This window comes from Hyperolius riggenbachi, chromosome 3, assembly GCF_040937935.1.
Source record: "Hyperolius riggenbachi isolate aHypRig1 chromosome 3, aHypRig1.pri, whole genome shotgun sequence".
In the NCBI taxonomy this organism is placed as follows: domain Eukaryota; kingdom Metazoa; phylum Chordata; class Amphibia; order Anura; family Hyperoliidae; genus Hyperolius; species Hyperolius riggenbachi.
Window position 1 is genome coordinate 421,809,978 of NC_090648.1, and position 16,521 is coordinate 421,826,498.

The window sequence follows — 16,521 nt, forward strand, 5'->3', positions numbered from 1 at the left end:
CTTAAAATTAAAATTGAGACTTCTGGAAAAGTTATGCATAGGATTAGTTCTACAGAAACAATAATGTATCTCAGAAGTATATTTTCATGGCAAGTTTGCTTTAAAGCTGCTCAGTTTTTGTTCATAGAAAGTAGAAAATGGACAACTATACATATGAGAATCTTTTGGGATGCTCTTCATCTTGCTCAAAGTTTAATATCTGTGAAATGTTTTATTAATGTAATGAAAATATCTCTAGGTGTCTTGCCTGGAATTGCTCCTCCAATTGTCCCTATGATTCATCCACAAGTGGCCCTTGCTGCTTCTCCTGCAACACTGGCAGGAGCAACAATAATGAACGAATGGTCTGAGTATAAAACTGCTGATGGTAAAACGTACTATTACAACAATCGCACTTTGGAGTCCACATGGGAAAAGCCTCAAGAATTGAAAGAAAAAGGTATGTACCCATCCCATTTGTAGGCTAATGGCAGCTTGTTGAGAAGTGTTTGTCACCAGCTTAAAATATTTTTAGATAAAGAAGTTGAGAAAGTAAAGGAACCAGTTAAGCCCGAGCCACCTATTGTGGAGGAGCCCCAGCCAATGGAGGCCGAGGAAGAGGCGCCAAAGGAAGAACCTCCAAAGGAAGTCAAAGAGGTAAAGTTCTGTTATCAAACTCTTGGTATTGTACACAGATTTTTTTTTTTCTCTTTCTTTCATTTAGTCACTTTTACGGGCAGCATAACCAGTTGTACTAACTGCTCTGCTACTTAAAGAAACCTGAACACCCCTGATGTAAAAGTATTCAAAAAGTACCTTTCCTAAGGGATGTGTGCTTTGTTGGGGGATGGGAGCATTAAATTAACTTACCTGTGGGGGCTACTCCATAATCTCCATCTACCCATGAGCATCCATAGTGTATCTGTCAATGCCGCAATGGTCCGGTTTAAAGGGCCACTAGTGCATGCCGGGAAATCTTGCATCCCAGGCTGCAGGTACATGTCGGGAGATGTAAAGACATTAACGACTACATCTCCCGGCATGCACCAGCAGTCAGGGACGCACTGGACATCGCAGGCACGTTGAACTGTGGCATTGACAGCTGCCAGATGGATGCCCGTGTAGAGACGGGCTATGGAGCAGCCCTGTAATAAAGTTAATTTGATGCTGGTTTGGTATGCACATTATGTAAGCACAGCTAAAAGAAAGTTCACAGGTGTGAATTCCCTTGGTTTGCAAGTCTATGGGGGATTGTCAGTGTGTCAAAACTAGACAGTTACTTTGTTTTGAAAAGAGAAGTCCTAGTCACATAACCAATGAGGTTACTAGGTCTTTTTTGTAGCATCCTGAGAATTTTGCTGTAGGTTTTTTTTTTTTTTGTTTTTGTTGTAATATTTGTGTAGATTTATTTTGTGACTGTATTATAATTTCTGGTTCTTTTAGCACCTAATGAATAATACTCCATTCTGTAATTCACTTAAGGGTATCTGTAATCAGGATAGGAAAAAGTTAGATACTTACCTCAGTAGGGGGAAACCTTTGGATGGTCCACAGGTTTCCCCAGTCTTCCCTCATTTTTTTTCTACGTTGCCCTGGATTCCTCTAAAGAATCTTCAACATTGAAGTCAACGTTTGTTGGCAGCTGAGCTCCCCTCTCTGTATGAGCACAGCCAAACTGCACATGCACTCGGACAATAGCGCCTGCACAGTAGCACAGTGTCACTTGTGCTACTGCGCAGACGCAGCTGTCCATGTGCCTATGTTGTGCAGCTGCGCCCGTGCAGGAAGGGAAGCACGGTCAAGAAGAGGATCCCGGTCTGCATCAGGGAAGCCTCTGGAGCATCCAGAGGATTCACCCTTTTGAGTTAAGTATCTAACTTTTTTCTTCTTATGTTACAGATGTGCTTAAAGTTGCTAGACAATGCCAGCAATGCAAATAGGTTTTAAGACATTTCAGCCAGTTTACTTTATGCAGGCTACAGTATATACATCAGTCAGACAGAATAGAAAGTCTTGCCAAGTGCATCTGAGGTTGCAGCTGATTGTAATTGAATAGGCTACATAGTGCTTATAAGAATGTTTGTTTACATTTCCCCATGCATGGCCATCATTGTAGCCTTTCTCATAAATCACCTGAGGAAGGTGTGAAAGGTCGTAACATGTAGTATGCTACCTCAGGTGGGGCGACCTGGTAGGGGCTAGCACTAGCTGACCCTGTCAGTACACTCCAGTGGCTGGATAGTGTACTGGTTAAGGGCTCTGCCTCTGACACAGGAGACCTGCGTTCCTGATCAGTAAGCCAGCACCTGTACTTAGGAAACCTTGGCTTGGGCAAGACTCCCTAACACTGCTACTGCCTACAGAGCACATCCTAGTGGCTGCAGCTCTATTGCTTTGAGTCCGCCAGTAGAAAAGCACAATATAAATGTTATTTGTCTTGTCTTAATACAGCATGAGGGATCTGCACCTGTGCATTTGCTTGTAGATATGATTTCTCGTAAAACAAACTTGCCAGCTAAAATATAGATGGTAATATACTAATACAGTAGAGAGTTTGTGGTGCTTGCAAGTAGCTTTACTGAGCTTATATCTGTGTGCCTGGGAATCCACAGATCTTTACCCATAAGATGAACTGGCCTTACTGCCATTCATCAAGCCAGCAGTATATCGACAGAGACTGTTATACTGAATCGTGAGACGTATTTGTTTGTCACGAAGTACATATTTAATATTGTACTGCAAGGAGGAGTGATGTGCTGTAACCCAAAACAGCCATATTTTTATCTTTCCTCAGCCTCCCAAAGAACCACAGAAGATGCTTTCTGAAATACTGGTTAGTGGAAACAATATTTGCGTAATACGCATTAGTCCTTCACAAATATAATGTAATTTTCTTTTACAGGAACCAAAAGAAGAGGAAATGACGGAGGAAGAGAAAGCTGCTCAAAAAGCCCGTCCAGTAGCTACCACACCAATTCCTGGCACTCCATGGTACTTATGCCCAAAGCCTGTTTTCTTGCCAATATTTGCAGGGACTTTTGTGTTAGCCCTGGATTTTGCATCTTTACAGGCAAGGGCTTTCATTTTCTTACATTATTTGCTTGTGTTTGGTAAGAAGACTGATTTCTCTGCTGGATGATAATACCTTTTGACAGATATGTGGGTCTGTTACATGCTAAGAGTCCAGCATGATGTTACTGAGCCATTACTACTGTATTTTGCTGTATTTTGGAATGTGCTGATAACATTTGCTTTGCAGGCTGCTGACACTTACTTAGGATGTGAATAATTTGGGGTTAACCCAACATACATTCTTATGGGCTGTCTTGCATTCCATCCACCCCCTTGCTTAATTGTCCTTAATTTTTTTTTCTTACCTACCCTACCCCTTCATCCAAGGTGCCAATTGTCAAATACTTAAGGTGCCCATACACTCGTCAGATTGGCAGCAGACAGATAAGAAATGCATCTGATGATCTATCTGATGCGTTTTTAGAACATTTTTTACCAGAATAGAATTCCAATAGATTTCAGTTTGAAATCTGTTGAAATTCGATCTGATGGCATTTTTTTGCCATCAGATTTCCATTAAGGCCAATGCAAACTGATAAGCAATCTCATCAGATCGACCTAAATTTTCCACCCTGCAAGTTCGATGGAAATCCATCGAAATCGATCGAAATCGGCCGTCGATCGGTCGATTGGCCAACCGATTTCCGATCGATCGATCGACCGCGATCGATCGGTCGGCCAGAAAATCGGCTGAGTGTATGGGCTGCTTTAGTCTCCATTTGATTAGCTTCAGCATGCTTGTAACGTCTCACATTACCTTGTTCTTTTCTTGATATGCAAGTAGCAGCCCCTTCAATGTGGCTCTCACTGGTCTTGAGTGGATTTATTTTGGATGCACATATTGCTCTAGTCCCAGCAGAAAACTGACTCCTGATTCATTGGGAATCTGGCTGCAGTGCCCTGTTCACTCACGCAGCACCTTTTGAGAGAGAGTATATCCTACTCTTTCTTTCACTGTTTTAAATTGCATGTACTACCTCTCCTTCCCTCAGCTGATAAAGCAAAGGGATGTGGCCACGCTGTCCTACCCCTTTCTAAGAAGCAGGGGGAGGAGGGGAGATAGCCAGGCTCCTGGGTGGTGCAGAAAGTTTTTTTATTTTATTTTACTGTACCCCTGGAAGGATGGTCATGTTCATATTGTATCACAGGATTACAGTAAGAATATATTCTTCTTAAAGGACTTACGCGGCAAAATAATAAAAAAAAAGTTCAGTACCTACAGCAAATTTGAATGCATGGAAGACGCCATCCATGCCCTCAGTGTAGTTCCGCCGGGTCCCTGCTGCTCAATCTCCCCCCGGGCCAGCTCCCGACCCCACAGCCCAGGTATGGCTCTCATGCCTCCTGCAAAATGGCCGCCTGAGGTTGCCGCGGCTGCGCAATCTGCATAGACGCAAGTGGGGCTGTGCAGCTCTAGGGTCTCACCATCCCCCCGATCCACGCACAGGAGTCAGCCTGTAGAGTGGATCGGGGGGGGGGGGGGGAGGCGCCTATGCGGACTGCGCAGCCGTGGCAACCTCAGGCGGCCATTTTACAGGAGGCATGAGAGCCCGGGCTGTGGGGTCGGGAGCCGGCCCGGGGGGAGATTGAGCAGCAGGGACCCGGCGGAACTACACGGAGGGCGCGGATGGTGTCCTCCGTGCATTCAAATTTGCTGTAGGTACTGAACTTTATTTTATTTAGCCTCGTAAGTCCTTTAAAGGGATGCGATACATGTGTGTATGTATAGTACCAATTAGTTTACAAAACATTCATGGTTCTGTGTGGCCACTTACGCAAGCATAGTGGCTTCTCTGGATTCATTTGTGTCCTGCTAGCCTTGTAATATGCATAATGCTGCAAGCAAGCATAATGTGCAACAACCTGTTTAAAGACTATGAGCACATATCCTAAAGCTCCTTAGAATGTTACCGATAGACACTTCACTCATGCTATATACACATCAGCGAGCATAAAGCCATTCTGATTCCTGCACATATGGCAGTAGTTACATGGCTAAAGATAGCCATACACTATTTATCTAGCAATTTAAAGAAACACTGAAGCCAGATTAAAAATAGCTTTTTACCTTATATTCATCTGAGGCTAAAATGCCCCTGCTAAAACGCTGCTATCCCGCAGCAGAACGAGGGGTCTTTACCCCCAAATCCCCTTTGCAAAATCCACGACTTTCTTGGTCGTGGATTTTGCTGCTCATGGAGGCAGACCTTTCGGCTGTAGCTCTGCCTCCATGCGCGTCTATCAGCCGGCCTATTTCCGCCTCTCCCCCGCCCCTCTCAGTGAAGGAAGACTGAGAGGGGCGGGGGAGAGGCGTAGATAAGCGCTGATAGACGCGTGTAGAGGCCGAGCTGCTGCTGAAAGCTCTGCCTCTACAGGAAGCGCTCCCCGGGCACCACGGAGGGGATTTGGGGGGTAAAGACCCCTCGTTCTGTCGTGGGATAGCGGCGTTTTAGCAGGGGCAAACATGCCTCAGATGAATATAAGGTAAAAAGCCATTTTTAATCTGGCCTCAGTCTCTTTTAAAGAAAAAAAAATGATCCAACTCACTGCACCAGCTATTGTATAATTACAAAAAATTGTGCAAAAATAGTTCATACTACACTGGGTATGCGTATCTCATCCGTCTAAATCAGGGGTCTCAAACTCAATTTACCTGGGGGGCCGCAGGAGGCAAAGTCAGGATGAGGCTGGGCCGCATAAGGAATTTAACAATCGCAGCACATCGCCGCCTCTGCCCGCCCCTCTCAATCTTCCTTCACAGAGAGGGGTGGGGAGAGACCGCGATCCGTGCGGTGATTGACGTCAGGAGGGGCAGAGCTGAAGCTGAAAGCTCTGCCCCTTCCAGGAAATGCCGGCGGATTTCCCCCCGGGCTATTTGGGGGCTCTGCCCTCGTTTAGCGGCGGGGATGCGGCGGATTACTTGGGAGCACTGAAGCGAACTATAAGGAAGCTTTTGCCGGCGAGGGCCACAAAATATTGTATCGAGGGCCGCAAATGGCCCGCAGGCCGCGAGTTTGAGACCCCTGGTCTAAATACAATCTCATAATGCCTGGTGGAGGTTTGGGGCGAATTCCCTCAGCATGCCCCACATGTATTGCCGGAATCGATACCTGTTTCCTCAAAAGCCCTTGATGAAGCAGGTATAGATCCCTGCAATACATGTGTGGTATGCTGAGGGGATTCACCCCCTGGACCTCAAAAGATAGACATAAAAGTAGACTTTAGGGCATGTCATTCACTATAACACATATTTGTAAATGTACAGTCAAAATTTTATTGAAATCTTAAGTATCAATAGTGTGGGATTTTACCATTACAAATATGTTATAGTGTCCCAGATCCAGCAAAGATCTAGTTTTCTCCTTATTTTTTGAGCATTTTACTTGCTAATTTATACTGTACATGCGATTGAGATGTAGATGGATAGATGAATTATATTTCCTTACATCTGTACATTTCTACCAGACAACTGGTATTGTTTAAAAGGAAATAAATATTGTAGCCTCCATATCACTCCCACCTCAGGTTCCCATAAATTAAAGGGACACTTAAGCCAGGAATAAAAATCAGTTTCTTGGGGCTTCTACCAGCCCGCTCCAGCCGTCCTGTGCCATCGCAGTCACTCACAGAGCCTCCGGTTCCCCGCCGCCAGCTAGTTTCATTTTCGCTGACAGGCCTGGCCACCCACCCGTATTTTCCTTTGCGTTCCTGTCTGCAATAGTGTCCTCACCTGTGCAGGACGCTATTGCGGACGGGAACATGAAGGATACGGGTGGCCAGGCCTGTGCAGGTGCAGAAGGCCCGCCAACTCCTTGACAGGGCCTGTCAGTGAAAACAAAACTAGCGGGGGACCGGAGGCTCCGTGAGTGACTGCAAGTGCACAGGACGGCTGCAGGGGGCTAGTAGAAGTCCCAGGAAAGTAAAACTGATTTTTTTTAATTCTGGCTTAAGTGTCCCTTTAAGATTATGTAAAGTAGGTGTGGCAAAATATCAAAAATAACAGTCTTTAAACACTCACACAGAGACTTCCTGCACATCAGTTGCTAAACCTCCCTGGCGTTCAATTTCCCCAGGATTCCAGTGCAAAAAGTGATCCAGTTAATTTTCATAACCTTTTTTCATCATAAAACTTGCCAAATTGTGTCATGCAAGGGTCTAGTATACAGTACAGGAGAGTATTGACGTGTATGCACCTCAATACTGTTCACAGCATGTTTTGTATTGACGTGTATTACCGTCAGTACCACCAGGGAGGTTTTAAACACTGTCAATTCAGGACGCAGCTACTGTACCTGCTCACTGTCAGAAGTACAAAAACATGCACAATCCTTTATAGTAAGGATAAGCGAGCACAGTTTTTGTGAGCAAGAGGATGTCATCCAAGTAAATGAATCCTCACTGCGGTGGCTTTCTCCTCTGATATATTGTATTTCCCAAAACTGTTCTTGCTCATGCTTAGTTTGTAGTCAATTGTGCCAGAATAGCAGCTCTTTTCATAGCATTTTACACTTGTCAGTATGTGGAAAAGATTCTCCATTAGAACCCATTTCCATTTAGCCTGAATTCCCAGCACTGAACGCAGGCAAAATCTGCATTACATTTTGCATCCCATTAAAAATCCTTGGGCTTTTTCCACCTATTGCAGGATAACATTCACTTATTTGTCCTGGAAATGAAAAATCGATGCAGTGTTTTTTCATACAGCGCATTCCTTCCTCCATAGAGCATAGTTGCGTCTTCCACCACCACCATGCAGGCGTAGCTCTGAAAGACATGCACATGTCACCTGGAACGCTGCATCACACCAGGACCCTCTTGCCCCTAGGTTTACAGTATATTCCTTAAGTTGTTATAAGAAGCTGTGGTTGTATCACAGTTTTAAGCATTTTGGAACTGATTTATTAATGCTGTCCTTGGTTGTGATATCAATTTCCTATGATCTGGAAAAACTTCAGCAGTCCAGTATTGAAGCTGACATGGAGATATAAAAAAAAAGGTTTCACTTACCTGGGGCTTCTGCCAGCCCTCTACATTTCCAAATGATCCTCGGTTGCCCTGCGGCGGCTTACTTTTGTTCACAACGACTTGAGTCGACCTCCACATAGAAAAAAATCTCTACTGCGCCTGAGCAGCGAACGAGAACATGCACGGGCAGGGCCGTGCAAGCGCAGTGCATGGTAACTGCTAGAAGCGAAAGTGAGCCACGGTGGGGGAATGGAGAATAGTTTTGGAAATGGTGTGGGCAAAGGACGGCTGCAAGGGGCTGGCAGAAGCGCCAGGTAAGAGAAACTTTTTTTTTTTACTAGATCTTCAGGTCCACTTTAAGGGCCCATTCACACTCGAGAATTTTGCGCCCACAATTCGCGCTTTGCTGATCACTGGTGATCAGCAAAGCGCTGCTACACAAGTAATCCTTTGGGATTATTCACTGCAGCAATTGCGGCGGGTTTGCAATTAACTGCGCCACATGAAGCATTTTCCCGGTGATTGCTCCAAAATTGCGATTTTTGCATTCCCAAGTGTGAACAGGGCCTAAGAAATAGTGAATGCCCAACATGTGATATTATACCTGGAATTCACTAAGGAAATCCCGACCATTGCTACAAAACTGTACTCTCCATGGGTGAGCTGCTTTAATAGTGATTCTACAATTTAGACAGCTTTATTAACTCCTTCATGCTTGTTGGGTGGCTGACCCTCCATGTGTGAAGCTCCACCCCCTGGCCGATATGAACCCATGTGCCATTTCTTATGGGGAAGGAGGGGAAGTACTTTGCAGGAGGGAGGATCTTTTTTACCCTCCTTTGTAAAGCATCCTTGTTACAGTATTAAAGGAATACCAAGGCAACAAAATGGGGCAAACAGAGGCCATACATAGGTGTCTGCATAGGTGCAAACGCTTACCGAGGTGTCTGTTCTCTCCCAAGAGGTTCCGTCTGCTTGTAAATTGGTCCAGTATAGGTCACGACTAGAGTAAGTAGGCGACCTTTGAACCGGATTTAGTTTTGCTGCACATTTGCGGTGTCTATGCTGAATGGGATGTGTGTGCGGTGAGAGTGCTGGGAGCATGGACAGAGCAGTAGTGCTGACACTGCACGCCAGAACTAGATCCAGTTAAAAGGTTGCAGACATCCGGACTATACCAGACCAAATTGCAAGCATATGGAGCCTCTGGGAAGAGAACCAACGCCTTGGCGAGTGTTGGAAAATGTGCTGCAACCTATATATAGCCTCTGCCACCCCCAACCCCTTCCCCCCCTTCCCCCTTCCCTTTGCATGCCTCGCTCAGGTATATAGGTAATTTATGATCCCTTAAATTTACACAAATGGCTACTGAGTTTTTAAAAGCACTCTAACCTCTTGTTTTTAAAATACCTTATTAGATACCCACGTGTTTGATAAAGGCATTAATAAGCATCTGGAGGGGCTGCATTGTGTTTTTTGCTTTTTTGTTTCATTCCCTTAGTTTCACTTTTCATTTGAGGCCTGCCTAGGGAGAGTAATGGTTGCAGTTCTATGGAGAATTTCCTTCAATTGGCAAATGTTATTTACAGGGCAAAACTTCCACTGTATCATAACTATTCAATAGATTTTTAGTTTGTACTTTTAAAGTACAGCAGTTTTTTTCCTGCAAGGGAGTTCAGATCTGATTTAAGGCCTCTTGCACACTGCATGCGATTCCGATTTTTAATCGGTTTTTACATCCGATTCCAATTTTTAAACGTTACTGCATGCCGCGTTTTGGATTCGTTTTTCTGTTGATTGCATTCAGGGAAAATCGGAATTGAAAATCGGAAACTGAATCGGAATCGCAAAACTGATTTGCAGTGTGCTGGGAGCCTTAAGCTGGGTTCACACGATGCACAATGGTGCATTCTCACTATGATGGATGCACAATGGTGCTTACACAGTGTATCATGTGCAGATGCGCTTTGTCCATCCAAATGTTTGAGAGTCTGTCATACTAGCAGAGTTCTGTGGTGGTGGATTCTGCCGCCATTGTTTAGCCTTACCGCTACAGCCAATACTGATGAGAAAAGCATATTAAACTGCAGGGGATTCCCACTGAATTGAAACGGATGAATGGGAGCTCTTCCTTCCCAGAGACTATTCTCATTGGTCCACAGAATGGTGATCCAATAAAGATCGAGTATTCCCGTTGGTCTGTCTCAATCTATTGGGGATTCTAGGCTTTTGCCAGGGCTCCCGTTGCTATAGCAGAGCCTGTCTCTCCACCTGCTCCCTTTAAATTACAAAGTCCTCACTACGTCATGTAGAAACTGTTATTTTATCCATCACTTCGCACCTGTACCCTGTATATATTCTCTGACCATTCTTTTTGTTTGTAAGCATTAGCTATGTTTAATTTCCTGTTTACTTGAGCGGTTATCCAGTCCAGGTTTAGTAATCACTTATGAAATACCCACTGGCTATGCTTTGGGATCTGTGGTGATGCTTGGAGATCTGTAGAGAAGCCTTGTAGATGGGGCCCACTGAATGCCTTTCAGAATTTGGTTGTATGGATGTAGTTTAAAATACCCAGAATAATTGAAAATAGTCTCTAATTAAAACAGCATGTCAAAACAATCAGTATTTATAGCAAGGCTGAAGTAATTTATATATTTTGACATTACCTGTAAAAACTAAGCCTACATCCACCTCATACATCATTTCAAGACTCGCTCCTTTTGGATGATAGATGGATCTTAAGTCCATAATGCTGGGAATAATCAGGTCGATTCTGGCACTCGATACTGCGCCCAATCATTTTGCCAGCTCGATTTTCTTATCTTCCACTCGTTTTTCTTCTCTTTTTTTTTCAATTCACTTCAATGAGAAATCGAGTGGCAAAACGATTGAACAGTGATTGGACATGTCGGAAATGATATATTGAGCCATCTTATCAGCTCAGAATCGAGCCGTGTATTCCCAGCATAGGGGACTGCATCTTTTCTTCCATTTTTACTTCCTTTTAAAGCCTATGCTCTGTAACTATCATTATGTCATGCAGTTTTCACTGACATAAACTTGAATTTTCGTTTCACTTTAAGTTTAGTTTCTATTGCCCAGGAAAGAGATATGTATACTGTAGTTGAAAAAAACGGGGCCTGCTCGGCTCGCCCTGATACGCCTATCCCAGCTACTCTAGTAAATTTTGTGAGTTTGGAATGTGGATTCTGTGTGTGTTTCTGTCTGTCCTGTGGTCCTGTACAGGGAGTGGGCCCATGTAAAATGACAGAAAACATTTCCTGTAGAGTGAGGAAAAGTTAGAATCCCCAATATGTTTTTATGCTTGCCCTTCATGTCCTGTCCCTGGGACTCCCAGTTTTTCTTAGTAAACTCAAGAAGCTGCATGGAGGTCCTGGGGACCAGAAGTGAGGTAAAATCTTTTCAGCGATGATACAGACAGTTGTTTTAACTTCACTTTTCTTATCCACTTAATCAGATACCCAAACTAGAATAAAAAAAAAAATCTGTTTTGGGCTTTCAGGTTTACAAAATCAAAATGGTATTTACTACACGTCACAAGTTTTTATTGGTGAAAGGATGGTATTAGACTTTCTACATCTTGCATTGTACAATGCTGTTCACAATTGGGCGCTATTTTCTGACAAGTGTACTGCTATACAGAGACCCCTACGCTTGCAGTGTACCAGGCCTACACAAGCACTCTTTCAGTCCTTTTTTTTTTTTTTTTACATCCAAAGTAGTTTCTTCCCTGAATATTTTTCCAACTGACCTACAAAACATTTTCAGCACGTAGTAAGTTTAAGGCTCGTACACAAGTGCAACTTTTCTGCCCAACTATCGTCCATACTTGGTCTGTTGGGCGTGTGAAGGTGTGATAAATGACTAGAGCGACAGATAGCAGCCGTTTTTTCCGGTCCAACAGGCGGGATCGACTCACTTAACTGTTGCACATATCGTACAGTCCATGGTTTGCATGCATGTGCAGTATGCAAATGATCATACAGTTGTTTGGTGCATGGAAAATACAAGTCAGGCAATCGCTTGGTCATGCGGTTGGTCATGTCGTGAAGTTGGTTGTGTGCTTTTGTTGGACGTGTGTTCAGGCCTTAAAGGGTACTTAAAGAGAATCTGTACTCTAAAATTTTTACAGCAAAAAGCATACCATTCTATTCATTATGTTCTCCTGGGCCCCTCTGTGCTGTTTCTGCCACTCTCTGCTGCAATCCTGGCTTGTAATTAACAGTTTTAGGCAGTGTTTACAAACAAACTAACCAGCTTGTGATAGGCTCACATAAGCAGAGTGTGTGAGTCATACAGAGCCTGCAGGGGGCCTGCAGAGGGTGTGTATCGCTTCTATCCAATCACAAGCAGCCCTGCACATTCCACACATTCCAGTCTTAGCCCGACAGAGGCCACAGAAGAAAACAGATTAGATCATATAACATAGATAACACAGCCACTGTGCAATTAGGAAAGGCTGCAGGAAGCCAGAGCACATTAGAACAGGCAAAGGAACTTATAAGATAGAAGAACGAAGGCTGAAAATTTTGTTACAGAGTCTCTTTAAGTTAGGTAAGCATAGTAACCTTGATTTGTGAAAACTTATGTTGAGTGCATTTTTACTGGGGGCTCAAATGGTATTTATGATAGGATATGGAAACCTCTCCAGTGAGAGAACTTGGGAACTTGTTAATAAATATGTACTGGTGTGTAATATACCTGATTACACTGTATGCTGTTGATCTAATATATATAAGGGATTGTCCTGCTACCAGAGCTTATAATGGGTCAAATCATTTCTGCTTATATTTGTGCTTTACATTTATCTTGAATGCATCTTTCTAGGTCATTTTAATGCATTTTGTGTTTGGGTGCCAGCCAATTCAAGCAAAGAGCTTGTAAGATCTTCAAAGGACCACTATAGTGCGCTCCCCTTCTCCTATCTCACTCCCCTAACACTAAGGCCTGCTTCACGTTTCTTATAGCGCTACATGCACGTTCCACAATAAGTCCGTTTTTTAGAGTGCGCTACCCATATACTTCACAGAACGTATCAATACTGGTGTCTCTAAAAGTTTTTACTGGACTGGTCCTCAGTCACATCCACATCGATTCCGCACAATCTCAAATTCGTCCACCACAATGATCATCTGGTTGTCCCGGTCCTCAGAAAGCAGAAGTTGAGAAAGAAAGAGGCACAAAAAATAGATCATAGTACAGTCTGCAATATTATCTTCACGGGAAGACCACCACCCTATGGGGGCCAGTGACTTGTAATACTACTACGGGATCACCTCTGTCACCTTGTGTAGAGACCAACAATTGGCACGCTCACCTTGCTGCAGGGCTGCCCCGCCTCACAGACAGCAACTGCGTTTAAAAGCAATGATTGTAGCCAGGCTTTTTTACTTGATATGCACATTTTTATCACATGTTTGTGAGTAGATCTCTTGATCTTATCCAATAAATCATTGGTTTTACACTATTGGAGGCATTTTAGTCCTAGATATATACCTGAGTTTTTGCCAGGACATGCAAAAGCCTGGAGGCTGGGAGCAGTCTGGAGTCAAGGATACGCGTTTAGCCAGGACAGCTGTCTGTAAGGGTGGACAGCGATTTCAGAGGGTGAGCAGGAAAACATGTGTTCTATACTGTGGGTGACCTGGCTGTGTGAGGTTTAACTGCACTATGATCTTTTAATTACCTTTCTTTGAGATATGGATGTATGAAGATTAGTGGAGGAGAATACAATCTTTGCTTTTAAACGCAGTTGCTGTGAGTAGTATTAGGCTGCATTTCCACTTGTGCGGTGCGAATCGCCGCGGTAAAAACTCGCATGCAGATGCGAAATTCGCATGCGGGTCCATGCAAATTTTCATGCGTATTCGCACGCGAATTCGCATGGATGACGATGTATGCGAATTTAACCATGGCAGTGCTGCAGTGCTTTTCCATTGTTTCTATACGAATTCGCATGAAAATTCGCATACCCAAACCTCAGGCGAATTTCCTATTAAATACATTGTATGCGATTCGCATAGCGGTATGCGGCATGCGAATTCTGATGGCTCTGCCATGCGATTTTTTTCTGCACAGAAAAACGCAAAGGAATCCTGACAAGTGGAAACAGTCCCATTCACTTGTATTGCTATGCGAATTTGCATGCGAAAAACGCATGCGAATTCGCGATAGTGGAAATGAGCCCTTACCGTAGTAGTATTACAAATCACTGGCCCCTATAGGGTGGTGGTCTTCCTGTGAAGATAATATTGCAGACTGTACTATGATCTATATATATATTTTTTTGTGTGCCTCTTTCTTTCTCAACTTCTGCTTTCTGAGGACCGGGACAACCAGATGGTCATTGTGGTGGACGAATTTGAGATTGTGCGGAATCGATGTGGATGTGACTGAGTCCAGTAAAAACTTTTAGAGACACCAGTATTGATACGTTCTGTGAAGTATACGGGTAGCGCACTCTAAAAAAAACTGTGATCTGTATAAACCTTTTATGTAAATTGACAAACTGCCATTTGGTCTGTAAATGGAAACCTACATTCATGTGTAGATATTTCACAGTAAATGGACAGCATACAGTATATTGTCCTGGTGGCAGCTAATAGCAGGCTGCTGCTTGGCCTTTGTCAGTGGGATACTGGACAGTCAGTGTGTCATGCCCAGCTTTTCCACTGACTGCACAACCCAGAAGAAAGCGGGCATAGACTGAGCTGTCTGCTCATTGACAGGCACAGTAATTGGCAGTCAGAGGGAGAAGCTGCATAAGACAGGCTATATCTCAGTGACAGAGTTATAGCTGCCTTATCTCTCACCTGTCAGTGGAACAGTGAGGTGCTATTTTCTTCCATTAGCAAAACTAATTTAAACAGGGCAGTCAGTGTCAGTTTGTCAGTTTCTGATTTTTAAATCTGTTCCATCGCTGAGCTCAAAGCTTGCTGCTCTAAGGCACCCCTACAACAAGTTATATGACCTGTTACAAAAACAAATGGCTAAATGAAGGCATTCAAACAAAATGACACAAAATATAATGTTTCCCTTATGTATGCTGCAGTGATGAGATAAACAATAAAAATCACTTAAGTGGTCATTTAAAGGACCACGATCACAATAAATACATGTAAACATGTACAAATAAGAAGTATGTTTCTTACAAATTAAAAAAAGCTGTACATTACTTCTATTTTGCTGTCACTTACAGTAGGTATTAGAAATCTGGCACAACCGACAGGTTTTGGGCTAGTCCATCTCTTCATGGGGGATTCTCAGCATGACCTTTATGTTTATAAAGACACCCCTTGAAAATGATTTATAAAAAGATGCTGGCCAGCCTCCGTGCTCGCTGCACACATTTTATTTTTGCAGTTGAACGGAGTAACTGCCATTCACAAAGTGTTTTAAAAAGAAAGAAAACCCTAAGAACCCCCAATGAGGAGACTAGCTAGTCTATACCCTGTCAGTTCTGTCAGATTGCTACTACCTACTGTAAGTGACAGCAATGGGAGAGGTCATTTATGGCTCATTTTACTTCTGAAGTACTATTGATAATATACTGTATTTAGCTCATTTTATTAGGCAGTAGTAGAAAGTCTTCTTTCCTGCTTTCATACAGCCTAAATAATCTTCTCTTCCATGGAGAGAAGAGAAGGTTGTGCCTCTTGTGGACCAACTCTGTTATAGCATTCATCTGGGGTCATAATTCATAATCCTCCTGCTTATATAGACCAATGCTGAGGCATTCAGCTCCAGCCAGAGCTGCTGTAGTGGAGGCATGCATTGCCCACTGTAGGCTTAGTGTATGGAAAGCTCAGGCCGGAGGACCCTTTCTTTCATGAGGAGCTTGAATGTTGATTTCCATTATGCTTTTAGCCAAGCAGCTCCATTTTTCTTTTCTGTATGAGACACCTTGCTCTATGACATTTCTATTTCTAAAAAATTTTTTTTTTTAAATAAATATGTTTTTACTTGAGTGGAACTGAAGCCAATTGTTTTCAATGAGTGAAGAAGGGTTTGAAAATCTCTCATCTTACTCTGTGGCTGTCCTGGGAAAAATTCCCGTATCTACCGGACTTAATGCACCCAGTACATTACTGTAACATGCGCAGCTACCAAACCTCCCACAACCACTCCCAGTTCATGCTAAATTGCTATTCTACACAAAAGTGATAATGTGTTTTAACTAGGGCTAAGTAATGGTGTCACCAGCAATTCGACTTTACTTTAAAGGAGAGCTCATGGGGAGATCTCCCCAATTACTCTCCTGCTTTACAGCTATTTGAATGTCTGACTCCACCTCTTACAGATTATCCAACATCCCATGTTTCATAGATTTCCTCACCAGAACACAAGTAGGTTCATTTTCTTGTACTAAGTGGCTAGATTTCACTATTTTCTCGTTTTTGAGGTCCACAAAACCTGTACTACGAAGACCTGAGAACACGTTTTAGAACTGCTTCTTCAATAGAAAGCATGGACAGTACACTC

The 16,521-nt window shown here is 43.3% G+C and overlaps 1 protein-coding gene across 4 annotated transcripts in view; it reads left to right on the plus strand.

The window, feature by feature from the left end:
- Positions 1 to 16,521, plus strand: part of TCERG1 (transcription elongation regulator 1) — an 89,719-nt gene that overhangs the window by 29,640 nt on the left and 43,558 nt on the right. For 2 of the 4 annotated variants that reach the window (XM_068277549.1, XM_068277547.1), the window contains 4 exons: positions 239 to 439; positions 515 to 636; positions 2,774 to 2,812; positions 2,882 to 2,970. In XM_068277549.1, the coding sequence (XP_068133650.1) occupies positions 239 to 439; positions 515 to 636; positions 2,774 to 2,812; positions 2,882 to 2,970 (451 nt within the window). The remainder of the gene's footprint in view (positions 1 to 238; positions 440 to 514; positions 637 to 2,773; positions 2,813 to 2,881; positions 2,971 to 16,521) is intronic. The other 2 variants (XM_068277550.1, XM_068277548.1) reach the window with 1 other exon arrangement.